At 40.7% G+C, this 20,627-nt stretch overlaps 1 protein-coding gene across 1 annotated transcript in view; it reads left to right on the top strand.

Moving 5' to 3' along the window:
- The window catches only part of LOC145996397 (uncharacterized), a 96,159-nt gene that overhangs the window by 62,459 nt on the left and 13,073 nt on the right, over positions 1 to 20,627 (top strand). Inside the window, exons 4-6 of the mRNA XM_083132844.1 lie at positions 2,287 to 2,347; positions 7,182 to 7,349; positions 13,900 to 14,085. Coding sequence (XP_082988970.1) covers positions 2,287 to 2,347; positions 7,182 to 7,349; positions 13,900 to 14,085 — 415 coding nt within the window. The remainder of the gene's footprint in view (positions 1 to 2,286; positions 2,348 to 7,181; positions 7,350 to 13,899; positions 14,086 to 20,627) is intronic.

Below are 20,627 nucleotides of genomic sequence, written 5' to 3'. Positions count from 1 at the left end.
TCTTATGTTTGGGTGGAAGCTCTGACACAGGTCTGGAGCAAGCCTGGAAAATTCATATTGATGACCAACCTCTCCCCCTCTCCGCAACATATCCATGCCACATTTCCGAACAAAGTTACACATTTTGGCTCATTATTCAACTTGTATGGCACCCAGGAATATGAAACATGTTCCAATCTTTTTGGAAACGTCCATTCTTTGAAGAGAATACTAAGGTTTGCACCCTCTTCCCAAAATAACGGGAGAAGAGGGGCAAATTCCAGATTTTTTAAAAATCCTCAGTTCGGTGTTCTGAATTGTACACGGTTGCATGCTATGATGTTCTAGCTGCAAAACAAAACTTATCCGTAGTAGATTGCTCTCATAGTGCACGAGTTATAACAAATTTCCTCCAAAAATGCAAATTACCTATTTTTCGTAAAAAGAATAATCACATTTTGGCTTATTATTCAATTTATATGGCACCCAAGAACATGAAACATGTTTCCTTCTCTTGAGAAATGTCCATTCTTTGAAAGGAGTACTAATTTTCGCGCCTTCTTAACAAATGGCGGGAGAAGAGGGGGCTAACTCCAGATTTTTATTTTTTTTTCATTGAAATTCTAGGGTCGCCCCTCCAAAAAAAAACCTTCCTCGATTCGGCGTTCTGAATTGTACACGGTTGCATGCTGTGATGTTTTAGCTGAAAAACAAAACATATTCCAAGTAGATTGCTCTCATACTGCCCGAGTTATAACAAATTTCCTCCAAAAATGCAAATTACATATTTTTCGTAAAAAAATAATAATCACATTTTGGCTTATTATTCAACTTGTATGTTGAATATGTATGTTTCATTCTCTTGAGAAATGTCAATTCTTTGAAAAGAATACTAAAGTTTGCGCCATCTTAACAAATAGCGGGAGAAGAAGGGACAAACTCAAGATTTTTTCTTGAAATTCGGGAATCGCGCCCCCCAAACCATCCTTCCTCGGTTCGGCGTTCTAAATTGTATACGGTTGTATGCTCTGATGGTTTAGCTGGAAAACAAAACTTATCCGAAGTAGATTGCTCTCATAGTGCCCGAGTTTTAACAATTTTCCTCCAAAAATGCAAATTACATATTTTTCTTAAAAAAAAAATCACATCTTGTCTTATTATTGTATGGCACCCAAGAACATGAACCATGTTTCATTCTCTTGAAAAATGTCCATTCTTTGAAAAGAATACTAAAGTTCGCGCCTTCTCCCCAAAATAGCGGGAGAAGAGGGAGCAAACTCCAGATTTTTATGTTTTTTCCACTGAAATTCGTGGTACGTGCCCCCCCCGTCAAGCCCCCTTCTTCGATCCGGTGTTCTGAATTGTACACGGTTACATGCGCTGATGTTTTAGCTGCAAAACAAAAGTTCTCCGAAGTAGATTGCTCCCATAGTGCCCGAGTTATAACAATTTTCCTCCAAAGAGTGTTCAAATTTAAAATTCACGCCGAGAAGCCCGGGCAAAAGAAATTTCTCTCTCTCTCTCTCTCTCTCCTCCTGCCATCACTGGTTTCTGGCGCCGTGCTTGTGTTGCGCATAAAAGGGGCCTAAAAGTTGAGGCCGAAACTTACGAACGAGATTTCCTGTTCCCCTGCAGAGTTTTCTTTCATAAAATAATAATAATAAAAAAAGGACGAAATTCCCTGACTTTTTTTTACACCTCAAATTCCCTGACTTTTCCCGGTTTTCCAGGTTTTCCAGATCTGTCGCCACCCTGCATTAGTATGCTGTAGTTGTAATACACAATATTAATATTTTGTGGAGCAAAATAATAATATGTTACCTCTCTAGAATATTCTTTTGTAGAAAGACCATATCTCAAGGTAATGTAACACTTGCAACTCAAATTGCTTTCAGATTTATCTTGTATACCTTAATTAATATTTAACTTTCTATTGACCTATTAATTTCAGAGGACCCCTTCCTCCATGGTCCATAGATCTTTGGCTTATCAAATGCAAGTCAATATTTAGTTTACAATAGGTTGGTGGGGAATTTGTTCACCATGTTTTCATACTACATTAATGTACATTTTTTAATGAATAAGCTTAGTTTCAAAGATAACTGTATGTAAGATATTGCAGGTACAATCTTGGGCCCAGAATTAAAAATAATAATAACTTGTTTAAGCCATAAAGTTTCAATAGATTGATGTAGTGTCTTGGGAAGTGTTTACTTGTTGTTTTTAGAAATTTAGTGAATTAACTGATCAATTTCCCACAGTAAATATAAATGGAAGTTAGATTTTCTGGTTATTTACTTCCCACAGGTAATTTCCAAATCCTTGCTCATTGTCCCCCCAGCAGAATTGGAAGAATTAACTTCTAATTGTAAGTATGTATACATTTATAAATGTCATTAACAATGTTACATTTATTAGAAATTTATAACACTAGCTAGTCCTATGCATTTCATTCTTATATTATAACATTTCTTTTTCATATGCTACTGCCGTTTGGCAACACTCTTGACCTTAGCTCCCAATGCGCCTTCATGGAACAGTCCAGAAACTTGTTCAGCCATTATTTCAAATATATCCATTGTTGACTTTTCATTAGAGCTCATATTTCAGTGGAGCACAATAGTGATTCACAGAACCATCGACGGGAGAATTTTCGGATATGTAGTATTTCTATACATATAAGTACATGCTTCTAAAATCTGTTATAAATATATGAAGTGGATGTGCCAAGACCACCAAAAACATATTTTTGAAATTTTTAGGAATGAAAATGACAAAAATAAGATTCTAATAAATGTATTTTTGTTTGGTTTCGTCACATCAAAATATAATGCCCTAGATTTAGAATGTCCTCCCTGCTGTAAAGTGTTGGGTGAAATAACTTATGATTTTTTTGTTAAGTGAACTAGAATACTTCAGAAAGGACATTCTCGCTTAAAACCAGAGAAATTTTGACAAATTATGGGAAGAAACGATAATATTTTATGGATCACAATGGTGATCTGAGCGATCAATAACGGGAGTCTTTTCCACATGACCACTGAAGTGTTAATCTAATTTGATGATTATTATGCCAGGAAACAGGGTAATCCGTCAAACTGATTATTTCAATTTTTTGAAGGCAATGGCTACAGTTTGGTTTCATTTCCTTTTTTAAACCTTTCTCTCTATTTATTACTTTTTTTTCCTGCATTTTTCTTTCTTACTTTCAATTTTCTTCTTCCATTCAAAATAATACAGCTAAGACAGTCAAACATTATTAAATGAAATGAAAACATGGATGTACTTAGATGCACAAATGGAATTGGTTACTTTACTAAGAAAAAGATTTTCCACCTCCATTTGTTCTTGAAATACAGCAAGTTCTTCATATTGAGAAAAAATTTCCCTCATACATTAATTACTGATACGTTTATATTTAATGTCCAACAGGCAGAATAGGTCATCTTTTTCAATAGGTTTCATATCAAAAAGTTTGGTTTAAGTCCTCTTTATGCTCTGAGAGCATTGGACCAACTGTTTAAAGTGGAATAAAAACTTAGAAAAAATTAAATATGCTGACCAAGGCAGTAATTTATTTTATTAAAAACATAAACTAACGTAACGTTTGTTACGTTATGGTCAGCATATTTAGTTTTTCATAATCATGGAAACAAGGCTTAATGGAGTTATAAAAACTTAGAGCGGTACTTTGCACTGAAATTCTAATTTACACAGTATGCAAATGATGAGCAGACTCTTCTTTCGGTAAAAAAATTAATTTCAAGTTCTTGATGCTCAACTAGGTCTTTGTATGAATTTAGACAAGTTTTGATTCAAGGAATGAAACTGACTAATTTTATTAAACACTGCCAGCATGTATTGTGGATACGGCACTAGGTTGATGCAAAGGCCTGGGTACACAATGGACATGAGATCACTAACCAATAACCAAAATTATTGAGATGAATTGTAGAGATCTAGAAAACTCTTGGATTTTGGGTTTTCAGTGTGAACCAGATGGTTCTGTAGAATTATGATATGATAATTAATAAATAATCAAATTGTATTAGGAAAGGGTTCAGCCTGGAATGTGTGTAATATCATTCTATGAATTTGTTAACCCTTAAGTACAGTGTATTTTAAAAGTCCCATAGAATTCTAAAAACCTATAAATTTTAAAGTAATAGGTTTAATACAACAAAATATTGTTTGTTACACAGAGGAAACTTTAAAATTAATGTTCGATGTGGTTTGATTCATTACCAGATTTCAAGCTGGGCACCATTCACATCCAAACACTCTTGCAATCTTCGTTTGAATCCGAGAATTGCATTCTGACGGTGTTCATTAGCTGCCGATTGAGACCAAAATGAACACAATAGGTCAAAAAGTCGTGAGTACATAGCAGTTAAAAGACAAGCATGTACATGGACCCCTCCGACAATCATTAAAATGAAACAAAAATATTACAAACCACAAAATTTTTATTCAGAATCAGCCATATCGAGTAGACGTACATCTTTTTCAAAATAGGCACCATTGACAGCTAAGCAAGCGTCCATACGCTCCTGCCACTTTGTAAATGTCTTTGAAAATTCGTCGTCAGGTAGCGAACTGAAGAAAACTTGCGCTGCGATGATCACTTCTTTGTTCGTCATGAAGTGACGACCACGTAAAGCGGCCTTTAAAAGTGGAAATAGCAAAAAGTCGCAGGGTGCAAGGTCCGGGCTGTATGCTGGATGTAGGAAAATGTCTATTTTTCTCTTCGTCGTGTAATCCTGAAAAGCCCGTGTGGTATCCAGGCGTGCGTTATCATGGTGCAATATGAAGGAGTTCTTCAAATGCGGCCTCTTTTTTGCTGCGTGCTGGCGCAGAGTCTCAATGACTCTTTGGTAATACTCTGCATTCACCGTTTGCCAGGGAGGGACAATGTGTTGGTACACCATCCCTCTTCAATCCCAAAATTCGATTAGTATCACCTTACCTGCGCTCTTCTGTTGCCGCACTTTCTTCTTGCGAGGCGACTGTGGTGACTTCCATGTGCTGCTTTCTTCTTTTGTACGCGGGTCAAAGGAATGGATCCATGTTTCATCGGCAGTTATGATTCGATCCAGAATGAGGGGTTCATCTTCCATACGTCTCTTCCACTGGGTGCAAACATCCACACACTGCTGCATCTGTTCTGCTGTAAGAAAATGCGGTACCCATGCGGAGCAAACCTTCTTCATTTTCAAATGATCAAGCAAAATTCGGTAGACGGTGTCCTTCGATATGCCCAAATGTGCATTTAGTGCTCTCACGGACATATGCCAATCATCACGAATAATTGCTGCAACAGTATTCACTAGCGTTTCGTTAATCACGGACCGTCTTTGTCCAGGTTGGGGAAGCAAAGAGCCTGATTCGCGCCCATCTTCGAACAACTTGTGCCATCGGTACACTGTGGATCTACTCAGTCTGTCTTGATTGGCATATGCCTGTTGAAACATTGCATATGTTTCCGCAGCACTTTTACCTAAAATCCAACAAAATTTTATGGCATGTCGCTGTTCATCTTGAATACTCATCGCGAAAAGCAATGTTATACACAAAAACCTGGAGGGGTAAACGAAACACGTTCCACGTAAATCAGTACAGCTGCTCACTAACGTGGTTTCGCAACATGTGACAACTTGCTCCGGAAACAGGATGAGTCATCCTACACGACATGACTAGTGCCGAAACCATAGGCAGTGTTGCCAAGCCAGGAAAAAATCTGTCTCACCTTCTCTGTGACAGCCTTTGTATCTTGAACTTCAGGTCGTCAAGATCTGTCGATTTCTGTGCATACACCTGGGTCTTCACATGTCCCCACAGCCAGCAATCGCAAGACATAAGGGCTGGTGACATTGCGGGCCAAGGTGTGGGTCCTCTGCAGCCAATCAATCTCTCCCCAAATTGACCATCAAGAAACTCATGACCTTCAAGGCCAAACAAAGTGTGTGAGGCACCATCTTGCTGGAAATGGACCTCATTGATGATGCCTAACCACTGAAATTCCGAGACAAGAAATGTCTGTAACATGTTCAGGTAGCTGGCACCATTCACCATGTCCTCTTTGAAAAAGAATAAGGCAATGAGGTGGTCCATGGGAACTGTACACCACACATTGACCTTGGGACTATCCCACTTGTGTGTCTTGAACTCATGTGAATTCTCAACCCCTCCCCCCTCCCCTAAATTCGCCAATTGTGTCTATTCACTTTTCCCGGACATGAAATGTGGCCTCATCAGAGAAAAGAATGAGAGACTGAAGGGCATCACAACCATCACCATTTAATCGGGTTAACATTAATTCACAAAATTCCTTTCTCATGTCACAGTCCTCTCCTATCAGATCGTGCACAAATCTCAACTTGTTTTTCTCTTTCTTTCTTTCTTTCACTTTCTTGCATAAGATACTGAGTAATGTATACCTCGCCACTCCCAGTTCCAAGAATCTTCATTTAAGATTTTTCACTGGACTCCGTTGCACACTCTCCTGCACTGCATCCACCACATCGTCACTCGTTCTTGGCCTTCCACTACATGACAAATCAGCGCTTCCCCCAGCCTTAAACTTCTCGTACCATCTCTGGATACTTGTCTCTGCTGGATGTGTTTTTTCCGAATGTTGTTTGGAACCTTCTTCACACCAAAACCCAATATTTTAACTCGGCAAGCCATAACATGACTGAGCATTTTCCTGCATTGACACCATCTTGGAATCATGTGATCACCAGCACACACGTCATTTAGCAGTGTCAAAAAGAACAAAATTTTAAATTTTCCTGTGTGTAAAAAAACAATATTTTGTTGTAATAAATTGATTACTTTAAAGGTATAGTAGCTTGTTAGAACCCTGCAGAACTTTTAAAACACACTGTACTGACTTCTGTTTTGATTTTGAACTGTCAACTACCTCTTTTTTCCTATTTTAATTTCTCTCACATGTGACTTGACATAGTTATAGAATACTATTGTAAAGTAATTTTCAATTATTATTGTTTTGTTAAAGAAATGTAACATAATTTGGGTTCGAGGGGTGTGAGAAATAAAGTTAAAGAGAAGGTGAGGGAGGTCTGAGAGATAGTTCATTGTAGTTAAGTGTTAAGTACAGAATACAGACATGTCACCATGACACTCGCTGTGTCTTATATATCTCCTGTAAGAGGTGCAAACTTCAGAATACTGGATTCTAGGTCCTTCAAACCAAAAGCAACTGTTGCAGTGTATTCTTCAGGACTTCCTGCAGGGAACGGGACTCCGCAGGGATGATTGTTGCCTTGTGTTGGACAAAAACAATCCCTGTTGTTGGACCTTGAAACAAGGAAGGTCGCAAGATACGGGCATGAACCAACAACTGCTGTGTAAGTGCAAATTTCCACTTTACTATCTAAGTATCTGCAACAGCATATAAGTTCTATTTCCTCTTAAGATTGTGGTATGGTGTATGCTGCTTAAACATGACATTAAAAACATGAAAACATTAAAAATTTTCAGCGAAAAATGCAGGCTCGACAAGGACTCGAACTCGGGTCTCTGGCATACCTTGCCATTGCTCTAACCACTGAGCTACTGAGCCAGCCTTGCCTTGCCTGATTTTTTGCTATCGCTGTTTTACCTGCATGGAATCGTCTCTGCCAGTGCTACCACAACGGGATCTGTTGCATTTGAAACACAGTAGCAACAGGCCAGGCTGGGTCGGTAGCTCAGTGGTTAGAGCAATGGCACGGTATGCCAAAGACCCAGGTTCGAGTCCTGGTCGAGCCTGCATTTTTTGCTGAAAATTTCTACGTAGTACATTTCCTGTGTGTGCCTAATCTACAATAATGACATTAAAAGTCTCTTAGGATCAGTTGATTGTCCAAGGGGGGGGCAAACCCCCAACCCCCTCTTGGCTCTGTATTCATAAAAAAAGAACATCAAAGGCAGAAAAAGATGACAAAATGAGGACTGACTACTAAAAATATATATACGTAACCCTCTCCCTTGTCAAAATTCCTGGACATGCTACTGCTCGGGATGAATCTTAGAATAAGCAGTTTTTGATCAATTGATTGATTGATTTGGTTTATTTTACTTCTCTTTTCTGCCACTTTTGGATAATCATGAAGATGAGGGAGATGTATGAAGGGACAATCACTAACATATAGGAACAACACAACGCGAGCCCCACAGCAGATTATACTGGCTGTAAGTTCAGACGCCAGAGCCTCGCTAGCCTGCAAAATGCAATCCATGGTGTACTACATGGAAGGGAGGTTGGCTTTTTGGTGTCTTACAGTCCTGATTGAAATGAAAATGATGGGTTCATTAACAGTTAAACTGCTTATATTCATTATCCAGTAGGAAAACAAGCCCTTTATTGGCAATGAAACATGGCATACATCTTATGAAGAGTATCTCAATTAAAACATTAAATGGTCTTGGAGTAAAATCTTGACACCATGATAAAATGTGAACAAGCACAGGATAATACTCAACCCCACAGAGGATTGTTCTTCAAATCCAGATGCCAGAGCCTCGTTAGCCTGCAAGAGTGTAACTACCAGGGAGTTCTGTGTTACAGAACCCTCCACAGTGCCTTCAAGAATGCTCATTCCCTTACAGACCAAGATAAAGCAGCTATATACACAAAATTGGCACAGGCAAGTGTGGCTTTAGGGGTTGGCCCCCTTCAGTATGTCATTAATAGAAAGTCTTGTTAGCAAAAATATAGCACTTTCTTGATTTTATGCATACAGACCTGTCCTAGGTTGAAGTTGTGAACTGGTCAAATTACTAATCTCAGTATATGCGAATGTTTTTAGATTGGATTGATTTGTTAAGTCCACTTTATGCACAGTAAGGCTAATCGGGACTGGACCTACAGTTTTAAAGTGCGATCCGAACCACTATTTGCCTCCACCGGGAATCGAACCTGGGACTCCTTGATTACAAGGCGACGAACGCTACCACTGCGCCATCGGGGAGGCTCATATGTAAATGTTGAGGACCATTTTCGTACACAACAGAATAATTATTTGAGGAAAAACTTTGCTACAGGTGCATAAAAGACAGACTCAAATATTGTTTGAAGTTAGTTTTAAGTCCACACTATACACAAATAGATATGCTAACCCAGGTTGGAACTACAGTTTGGCCAACAATAATTTTGGCCATGGTTCCAAGGTTGGGTCAACGTGTGGTTTTTATGTTGGGCCAACATAGTAAAGAATCAAACAATAAGCAATTCCCAACTCATCTTTCATCCATGGTGGCTGATAAAGGACTGGTGAGTAACTGCAAGTTAAAAATAAAAAAGGTAAAGGTAAAGTGCTCCCCTGTGCAGAGCACCATGCCATGAAGGCGTATAGGGGGTGTGGGGGTAACGCCCCACACTTTCTTGATCCGGTCGTGAGTAGGGGTGATGTGATCAGCATCATGCCCCTGACCGCCTTTACCCCCCAGGGTTTCCCCCAGGTACCCATGTTATTCGACGCTGGGTGGACGCCGAGGGTGCTTCCATAATTATAAAAAATACCTTCTACTTTAATTAAAAATATACAGGGTGATTCTAAAGGTATAGTGCAAACGAAAACCACAGATACCTCCCATGAAATAGAGACGAAAGTTCCCCTTCCACTTTGCCGAGAGATGTCCTCCGTGAGGAGCTAGACAAAGCCGAAAACGTGTGAAAATAAACTTCACACCTCTGTACAGCCAGTACCAGTGAAGATAGAAAGGCGGAACAAACGAAGTCAAAAGGAACACCAAAGTCGCCCATCCGAAAAACACTAGGCGGCAGCTGCGCAACGCATGCGCATGGGGTTCCACAAAGGAAATAGGAGTGTCCCGCAAGACAAGTGAAGGGAAAGGGTAGCGATCGACAACGGTAGGGACAAAAGAAGAAATGAAGCATGAAGTAACAATTGCACAGCGGGAAACAAACACCATGACTGGAGAAGTGCAGTCGAGAAAAGTAGTGCGGGGTTGCAGAACCATGGGAGGACGACGTAGGATGTAAAAACACATCGAGAATGCAAGCAAAGTGGTCCGTGACACTCGACAGGCAACAGACATGTACATGATTCAGGGCAGAAATGGCGGCGCTGGCGGTGCAGTGCAAGGGGAGTCCCCAAAACACAGTGCGGAGACACCGCAGCAAGAACAAAGCACGGTGCAACAAAAGAGAAAGAGGACCGGACGGGGAATGGTACCTGCCAAGGAGACAACAAATGCGGGACGAGGGATTCCCCGTAGCAGCACCGAGGGGATGTCACACAGAGGTCGTGCGCCAGCAGGACAAACACAGCAACTACGGGCACAGGAGGTTATTGCTAATGAAAGGTGCATGTACAGATAGGACCACGTACCCCGTACTGACGTTGTAACAAACGTCGTGATTAGGCCCAATCAGCCTCTTAGAAATGAAGCCGGAGGCACATCGCTGGGTGGGAGCAGGCGAAAGGCTGCTGGAGTGTCGTACAGACCCCACCACTCCGTACGGTGGATGACACTAATGGACGAGGTCGGAATGTTTCCATCCCGATCACCAGGTCCACCGTTCCCAGACCTGACGTGGCTGCTTGCTTCCGAGCGTAACCCCAGCCGAACAACTCGAGTCCCTCCTCGGCCGCAGCCTTCCGCTCCGAAACCAAGCATGGCCTCACACCACCGCAGCCGCACACTGCCGCGTGGGTGTGAGACCGGGCCGAGCAAGGCTGGACAGATAAACTGCGTGGGACAATCGTGTAATGAAGCTACGTGGGGGTATGCACGTCTGTTCAACTGCTGGGTTACCTCACATTGGTGTACACAAACACCACACGATCGTACGTAGTGCTCGAGCAAGACGGACGAAGTACGTGTTGTGGGTGAATGGGGCAAGAATGAAGGATGCTACATGTGTTCCACGATGACAAGGCCCCAGAGTACATGGCCCCACCTGACAGCAGTGGTCAGGTAGTGAAGAGCACAGGCACGGGTGGCTCAGGAACGTCAGCTGATTGTACCACAGCACCGTGCAGACGTGTGGGCTGATTGGAAGTGCAGCGTCAGGGAGCGTGTCAGTGAAAGAGCCAGTGCGGTGGTGGTGTGCTTGACGTACGACAATTGAGTACGTTGTTTCGAAGCCGTTGTGACCAGTGTGTGTGTGTGTGCCACCTGTGCACTGCAGTACAGTATTCCATAATTGGCACTATCCTCACCGTACCATGGAACGCTCCACATTTGTAGAACTGAGGGACATGCATTTTGTCTACAGCCTTGCAGATGGCAATGGCCGAACAGCTGCATGCCTTTATCGCAGACGGTATCCGGAGAGGCGACAACCCGACAGCAGGTTGTTTTCGAACGTTTGCACCGTACCCTTGGTGAATCGGGTGTGTTACGTGCAGGCCATCATGTCGGTCACCCAAGACATGTGCGCACCGTGGCGGTCGAGGAGGACGTACTTGCTCGCATGGACGACACACCGTCCACTAGCACCCGTAGCAGTGCACGTGCAGTGGGAGTATCACAGTCGACAGTGTGGCGTGTCCTTCATGATGATCTGCTGTATCCCTATCATCCACAGCAAGTCCACGCGTTGCAGGCTGGGGATTACCCACGACGTGTGGAATTCTGTCAACGACTGTTGCAGTTTTGTACCGACGATCCCCGTTTTTTGCACCATGTGCTTTTCACGGACGAGGCAACATTCACCCGTGAGGGCATCTTCAATTGCCGAAACAGCCATGCGTGGGATTATGAAAATCCACATGCAGCAGTCGAGGTGCACCATCAGACCCAGTTTGCAGTGAATATCTGGGCAGGTATCATCGATGAACAGATTATCGGTCCATACCTGCTGCCACCACGTTTAAATGGCCGCCTCTATCGCACCTTTCTTGCATCAGTCTTTCCAGAGCTGCTAGAAGATGTACCCCTCAATGTGCGACATCGTATGTGGTTTCAATTGGATGGAGCGCCTGCACATTTTGATGGCACAGTACGAACCCTTTTGCACCATACCTACCCACAGCGCTGGATCGACAGAGAGGGCCCCGTCCCCTGGCCCGCCCGTTTGCCTGACCTCACACCAATGGATTTCTTCTTGTGGGGCCATGTGAAAACACTCGTCTATGAGACCCCGGTGCCTGACAAGGAAACATTGGTAGCGCAGATACTTGCAGCATCGGCCGAGGTGTGTACCATGCCAGGGATTTTTGATAGGGTTCGCCAGAATTTCCTGCGACGCTGCAATGCCTGCATTGAATGTGGTGGTCGTCAATTTGAGCAACTTTTGTAACAACGTCAGTCCAGGGTACGACTACGTACTACGTACTATTCCTATCTGTAAGTGCACCTTTGCGTGGCAATAAACCTCCTGTGCCCGTAGTTGCTGTGTTTGTCCTGCTGGTGCACGACATCTGTGAGACATCCCCTCGGTGCTGCTACAGGGAATCCCTCGTCCCGCATTTGTTGTCTCCTTGACAGGTACCATTCCCCGTCCGGTCCTCTTTCTCTTTTGTTGAACCGTACTTTGTTCTTGCTGTGGTGTCTCCCCACTGTTTTTGGGGACTCCCCACACGCTGCATGTGTTTGTTTCCCACTGTGCAATTGTTACTTCATGCTTCATTGCTTCTTTTGTCCCTACCGTTGTCAATCGCTACCCTTTCCCTTCACTTGTCTTGCGGGACACTCCTATTTCCTTTGTGGAACCCCATGCGCATGCGTTGCACAGCTGCCGCCTAGTGTTTTTCGGATGGGCAACTTTGGTGTTCCTTTTGACTTCGTTTGTTCCGCCTTTCTATCTTCACTGGTACTGGCTGTACAGAGGTGTGAAGTTCATTTTCACACGTTTTCGGCGTTGTCTAGCTCCTCACGGAGGCATCTCTCGGCAAAGTGGAAGGGGAACTTTCGTCTCTATTTCATGGGAGGTGTCTGTGGTTTTCGTTTGTACTATACCTTTAGAATCACCCTGTATTATATTTCCAGTATGTGCTGTGACTGAAATATTGAAAACGAAACACTGTTACATGTAACTTATTTTACACTCTAAGTTTTTCAGCATTCTCCTGAAACTTGTTTATAAAACTAATTTTTACTCACTTTTCCATTGTTGGGCAAATGTTGGCAACCACTGTTGGCCTAACGTGAGACCAATGTCAATTTGCCAACCAACATAAAGCCAACCTTACCCACGTAAATACTGACATTGGTTCAATGTTGGTGGTTACTTGGGATATGCCTAAGAGACTATACATTAATGTTTTATATGCAAAAATATGGGATCACAATAGAAAATGGGGGAAAAGATATGCAATGCAGATTTACCCACACTTACAGCTCTTTTCCAGTTTTAAAGTGGGTGCCCTATAAGCTGGCAAGGGAAGTGGGGAGCAGGGAAGAGACCAATCCAACACGAGAAGAAATGCAGGAGCCAGTAGAATGAGGTTCACGTAGTACTTTTTTTCCGCCGCATCGTGTGTCTCGGCGCCACTGCTGTTATCTGGGGTGTAATCCCCAATCCCCACTTCTTTTGCCAAAACTATGACTGGCAGCCATAAGATTTGAAAAAGACCTTTAACAAAAAGTGCTCTTGTGGTGGAACCTAACAATGATGAAGTTCATTTCATATCCTGATAATCTATATTTGTGTTGTGCAACTTGAAGCCAATTTCCTTCATTTACAATCACATGTAGAAAGGTACAGTCACAAACACTTGTGGGTTGTAACATTCCCATTAACTTTCAATGGAATCATTACAACCCAGAAGTGTCTGCCACTGTACAAATTAATGAAGAAACACAAACACCCTTCAATGTTAAGTTTTAACTATACAATGTCTCATCAAACTGAAATGTTAAATTAAAGACAAAATTCATATTTTACATATGTTCCACTTACTTTTAACAATGTAAGTAATGATTGTATCTATTTATGTATTAAAGGCCCTGCTTTCATAACAAATAGCATGCGTTGTGCACTCTACACCTACATAAGAACCATAATCCAACCTTTACCAAAACGTCAAGCTGCTGGACCAAATTCTTTCTCTGATGCTATCACCAGCAATGAAGATGATGATGATGATGGTGATGATGATGATGAAAAGAATTTAGATAGTAAAACCAATCGTAAGTACTTTAGCCCTGAAATTAATGAGAAGCATGGGTAGAAACAAATCCTTGGATTGTAAATTATTAATTTACATCATATTTGCTTTCCATAAACATGCCTATGGTAAAATTGAATTGCAAGTACCAAATATAGAACATTATGTATTAAAATAATAGTTCAATTTGTATTTCACAAAATACTAATGTAAACAATTGAAAGTTAGAAAACTAATTGATATTAAGCTATCTTATTCTGAAAAGTTTCAGTACATTGATGCAAGATTTACCCTTATCCGGGCAAGCTATTTTTGTAACGTATTCGGGCAAGCAGTGTCTCCCTGTGTTGTTTAAATATATATTTTTCTTCTACTGAAAGATTTTAATGTTTGTTTTTTTTTTTGATTTTTTTTTTTGCTGTGGAAAAAAAAGTAACATGCAGGGGCGTTTCCTCCATTCCTACAGTTCATTTGTACTTATTTCCAGTTCTCTACTTTTTAGGAGTTTAATGTTCATTAAAAGTTAAGAGTGCTATGTGCGTACACTTGACCAGGTTTGCCACTGTTTGCTATCACTCGCTTGTTCCAGCTGCCAGCAAAAACCACAGTCTTCCCCATTCCCTGCTGCTGAGGAATCTTGAACTTCCACCTACATCAGGATGGGTGAGGTGTGGTGTGGAAGGGAGGGGGAGGGGTTTGCTCGGTTATATGGTCCAGCGAGGAAGTAGCAATCTATTCCTCATTCAGTGATGTCAACCCTAGCATTATGGTTCTAAATGTAGCATAATTTGAACTTTGTTTGCACCTAGTACCCTGTGTTTGGCATAAGGGTAAACTCTAGCATCTTCTCTAAATGCACGTTACTGGAAGACATATAAATCCAATTCAATGGAAGATATTTTGAGGAAATATATGTTTTAAAGTTATATCTTATTTTTACTTCCAACGGACTTGTTTCAAACAAAAGGAAGTATGACAACCAAATGCAATTACAATCACATCCCGACACATCCTCTTCTTTTCATCTTTTCTTTATCTTCCCCGATTTAGCAAACGAGCATTTTATGAAATAAAATTGGTAGAAAATTGGAGCTTGGAGGTCACATATGAAACATGAGCTGCAGTTCCCAATTGTGAATTTTCTACAACTTTTTCAAGCACTATATTAGAATCTGTTTAATTGGTTGGTTGATCCATTGTAATTGATTTGATGTGAGAAATTCTCAAATATTCCCTAACTATAGTAAATCATCGATAAACCAAGTTCACAACACCAAAATAGTCAGATAAATTTAACTTAAAACTACATAATTGATTGCGATTAGCATCATTTAAGAGTTGAAGAAACAATATTTTTATCACAGGATTGGCAGAACACACGACGATGTTTATCTGTGGTTGAATCAATCAGCTTGGTTCACTCAAGAGTGGTAAAGTGTTGCAGCTAAATGGAATGGATAGTACAGCAGTGTCGGTGACTGTACAAGTGATACATGTGCCTGTTTAATTGAACTCATTCCTCGGTCTGATTACCATAACTTCCTACATCTTAAAAAAAAGCCACGAGTCGCCACTGGTAACACTATCCTTAACACGTAATCATTGCCATATTCATAATTATTGCATTCATCATTATCATCATCATTGCAATTGTCGTCATTGCCATTTTTGTTTGCAGCATAAGATATAAAATACATTAAGGTGCAGTGCAATATGATGAAATTGTTTATCTGCACTAATGGAAAATATATTTTTCAAGATTTTTTTTTTTAGTGTTGTCTCGTTAAATACTTTATTTTTTATTACTTATTCATAAAACATTTGTTAATACATATTCAAGTAATATTACAACTTTTGTTTATATTTCTTTGAATGAAAATAATGCTGCAATAACTCTCTACATGATTGATACATGAGCCTAAAAAGAAACACTTGTTTTTGCATGTTGTATTTATTTTACACATTTTGCATAGGCAGGTTTTTTTTCTGTGTTCATTGCACACAGACAGGTTTCTTTTGCCGCAACACTGCTTCTGTGTATGACTTTTGCCATAAGGGCACAAGTGACATCTTTTATATGAATGAGTATTAGTAGTAGTATGGAACTTTGGTCTCTGAAACAATAAATCAAATTTGATAAACCAAGAAGAAAACACCAGACAAAAAGTCAGGAAAACACCTTTACTACATGTAAATTGTACACTGTATCTGTCGACACTGGTTGCCTAATTATGTAAGTCAAATGGAAAATATTTTTCACACAAAACCTTCTTACTTAAATCAAGTTAAATGTTGTGAAAGGTGAATAAAGAGAGAGACAAACATAGTAAAAAAAATATATCAGGTCTCCAGGAAGTATCGTGTGGAGTATGTGAAAAAAAATATAAGCTTCAGTGTCTCACAGACACTAGTTACCTGGATAAGAGTTAATTCGTTTAGTTACCATTTTGCACTAATTGTGTAATCAAATAAACAAATCCCACAATTTGTCATAAAATGACATTGGTTGAAAAGTGTTTGAAAGTTATAAATATCACAAGAAAAGTGTTTTACAAATAAAAGCACGATTGTAATAAATTTAAATGTTAGGGTGCGTTATTAGGGTTAATACAGTGCATTCGAAAAGTAAATATACACCTTTATAAACATGATTATATGTTGAGGGATTTGTAATGATCCTGAGAGATCATACTCATCATACTATATAACGAGCCACGGAGCAGATTTTCTTCAGTTGGCTTTCAGGTCGGCTTAAAAAACTGACCTGGAAGAAGGAGCACTCCACTCTTGCGAGAGGCCAAGCATCCTAAGGAAGGAATGAAGGAAGGTGCTCTCTGCTCTTGCGAGAGGCCAAGCACCCTAAAGAAGTTGTCCTCCACCTGCGGGCGAGAGATACTGCACTCTGCCTTTCAGCAAGAGAGGTTGAACTCTGCCACTGGCAAGAGAACCCACTCCACTTTCGAGTGAGAGATATCCCACTCCACTTATTGGCAAGAGAGATAAACTCCACATTAGAGTGAGAGGACCTGCTCTGCTTGCTGCGAGAAGTTTCCTCCCCTATCAACCTGCAGCACCCCACCAGGGTAGTGTGGCATTGGGTTTCTAGGCAACCACCCAGAAGGTAAAATTACAGGTCAGATAAAATACTACTGATATCGTGAGGGTGACCTTAATAGATGCCCCCTGTTTCCCCAAAAGCCAACAGTTCCCTGTAAAACATCTGCAGCTACAGAAGTCAGCACAAGGACAGCACATTCCTAACGAGAGTTAGAGCTATGTTTTCGATGGCAGAGGGCAGGAGCAGCAGTGTTCCTGTTCTCAGTTTACAGCAGTTGCAGAAACCATTCTTTCCCCCATTGTGTATCAGTACATAGGCCAGTGAGTGCAATATCCTACACGGGCGTGTGCTAAACTTAAAACGTTTACAGTGTATCCAACTACAGTCATTAAACTTTCTCTAACTTTAGACAGTGTACTTTTTCCCGAACCCTGAGTGAAATAGAGTCTCATGACACAACTAGCAGAAGAGTTAGCATGATGGGTAAAACTTTGCAGTGGGTTTGGTGCTACTGATTGGTCGTTGCCAAGCTAGTTGTCTTGCATCTCCGGTGACGTACTCGAAGCAGGTGTAGTAGGCACCTGATGAACGTTGCAAAGTTAATTGACACTTACAACGTGGGGCCTGAGGTGTATATTATGAACTGTGAACATTGCAGTGAGGACTATTAAATGACTGTGAAAGTTGAAAGTAAAAGTAATGAATGTAAGTGAAAACATTGAAGGTAATAAATCAGGGAAGAATCTCTGAAGTCGATCTAAGAAAACAATGGACATAGAGACTGAATTTGCTTGCTGTAGGAACCAGGGAGAGCAAAAAGACTCATGCCAGTGTAGCCAGTGTCATAAAAATTTCCATTTGGACTATGAAGATAAAGAGATGACTAATATAACTGAAGGTGAACTTTTGTGTCAGACATGTTTGTCAATGCCTGCCATAGCTTCAGATCCTGAGCCAAGTTTCTCTGCTCAGACTCCAGTAGCTCAAGGTTTATTAGGCTGGTTGATGAAGGATAAAGAGGAAAGAAAAGCAAGATCTGCAAGAACTTAAAACTCTAATGCAGATTCAAAACGGGAAAAGAGAACTTGAGAAGCAAGAATTTGAAGAGAAAAGAGAACTTGAGAAGCGAGAATTTGAAGAGAAACGGGAAATTGAGAAAAAGGAATCAGAAGCTAGAAGACAAGAAGACTTGGAAATGATTTGCAGGTTGGTGGAAAGTCAAGAAGAGAGGAAAAACCAAGAGGAGGAGGAGGATGTTATAAAGCGTAGAGAAGAATTGCAGTCTCTATCTGGACAACTAGAGATTCTGAATTCTAGATTACAACAAATTGGCAAAATAACTGAGAAGTTAGATGAGCATGCTAGTGAAGCTGTCCAAAGAAAGATAGAACTGTTAATGGCTTGGCAAAGTGAAATTAATAAACAAATCGGTTCTTACTTGGAGCTGGCTCAGGCTTTAGCTGAGAGAGAAAAGAATAGTGAACTTCATGAGGAGAAGGTGAGAAATATTGAAAACACAGTAGAGTCAATTCAAGCTTCTATTCAAGTGTTAAATGACAGAACTGAAATTATAAAAAGAGAAGTTCAAAAACAGCATGAAGTTATTGAAGTTGCCACTTCCACAGTTCGGGATGAAGTTGAGAGGACAACAGTAGATAAGATTAAAAATCTTCAAGTACAAAATCAGAAACTGGAAATAAGCTTAAGGCGAGAATTACAAGAACAAACTGGGCTATTTGTTAGAAGAGTGGACGACTTGCAGGTGCAGTTCCATGGCAGATATCGCCCATATACCTAAAGTTAAAGGCGATATAGAAGCACAATCTGCTGAGAAATATTTCCGAGAGATCAATGTTAGCTTCAAGCTCATGCAGGTACCAGAACACTATCGGCTCAAATTACTTCCCCGAGTTTTTACTGGAAATGCAGAACTTTGGTTAACCGGCAACATAGATGACTTGGTTGATTATACTGATTTCTGTGATAGGTTCAGAGAAGAGTTTGCCTCTAAGAAGGCAAAAAAAAACAATTGTCAGCTGTCAGAAATCGAAAGTATTCTCGCTTTGTGTATGAAAACATGGAAAGCTTTGCTTGGAGTGTTTACGCTAATACAGGAATCTGGCAGAGAATTTCAGTGAAAGTGAAGTTCTTAATTTAATTATTGGACAGTTGCCACATCGGATGAGAAGCCTTTGTCTAGCTCATGCTCCTAGGACAGTGTATGAACTACTCATTTTTTGAAAGACTTTAACATTTATGATGAACCAGAGCCCTGGAAGAACAAAGAGGATTCATGAGGAAGGGAAGTTAATGGAGCTAGAAATTTTAAAATAAGGAAAATCGAAACTAGACCTACTGGAAGAGAGGGCACTAATGGTAGACCTTGGAGATATAATAGAGGGGGTAGAAGATATGATAACACTCGAAATAATGGCCAAAGAAATGCTTTCCTAAGAAACCGTAGCCAAGGTAGGAAGTTATCAGAACCTAGAGAAAATAACCAAATCCCTGATGTTCCTAATTCTACTAGACCAAACCCTCCTCGAAACTTGGAAAGGCATCCTGATATAAGGGAAGGGCTGGCCTCTGAACAGGAGGAAGCCATTGATACTGCTCGTGAGTTCCATCAGAATCAAAGGTCCCAATATTGTCAAACAAACTAGGACCTTGTCTTCTTGCTTCGTTCCCATTCAGGCAAGGGGCTTCGAAGGAGCGACTAATTTCAACTATAAGAGATGTCCAAGAATTACAAGTTAATTTCCAGCTAACCGAGACAGAAAAAAGTTGGCTATAACAAGAGTTGAAATCTGCACATGAGTCCAGAACTAAATACAGATCTCCTATTATTCAGGCCAAACTAATGGACATTTTTGTGAATTGTGTTATTGATACAGGAAGTGAGTGCTCTATCCTTTAGTCTGTGGACTAAATTAGTGGAAAAAGTTCCAGGCATACGGATTGATCCAAAAAGCACCAGAGGTAAAATTGGTTGATTTCTCTGGAAATCACAGGAAACGAGTTTATGGAAGTCATCGGGTTGAATTGGAAATTGATGGAATGAATTTCAACACAGAAGCGTTTATCCTCAGAGGTTTCATAACAGACCTTCAATTAGGAATGCCTTTTCTTAAGCAGCATGAAGCCGAGATTAGCTTCAAAGATAATAAAGTAATTTTATACTTCGGAAGGACTCCTGAACATGAAGAGGGAAATCCCTTAAATATAGATATAGTACGCTACGTCCAAAGGATCCAAGAAAAGGATGATGAATGGATGAATAGCCCTGAGGACCTCAAAGAGAAGGTCGATACTATAAATATATTGAATGATTCCCAAAAGCAGGGGTTGTTTGAAGTGTTGCTACACTATTTAGAGGTGTTTTCTGAAAGATCAGGAATGATGGAAACTGCTGAATGCGAAATTATGTTGAAAACTTCTGAACCTGACAACCGGGCTCCATATCTGATACCACTTTCCAAGAGAAAGCCTTTGGAAAAATAATTAAA

This window comes from Lepisma saccharinum, chromosome 12 (assembly GCF_977018435.1).
Source record: "Lepisma saccharinum chromosome 12, izLepSacc3.1, whole genome shotgun sequence".
NCBI lineage: Eukaryota > Metazoa > Arthropoda > Insecta > Zygentoma > Lepismatidae > Lepisma > Lepisma saccharinum.
Note: the sequence above shows the minus strand (reverse complement) of the source record. Positions and strands in the feature narration are given on the sequence as shown.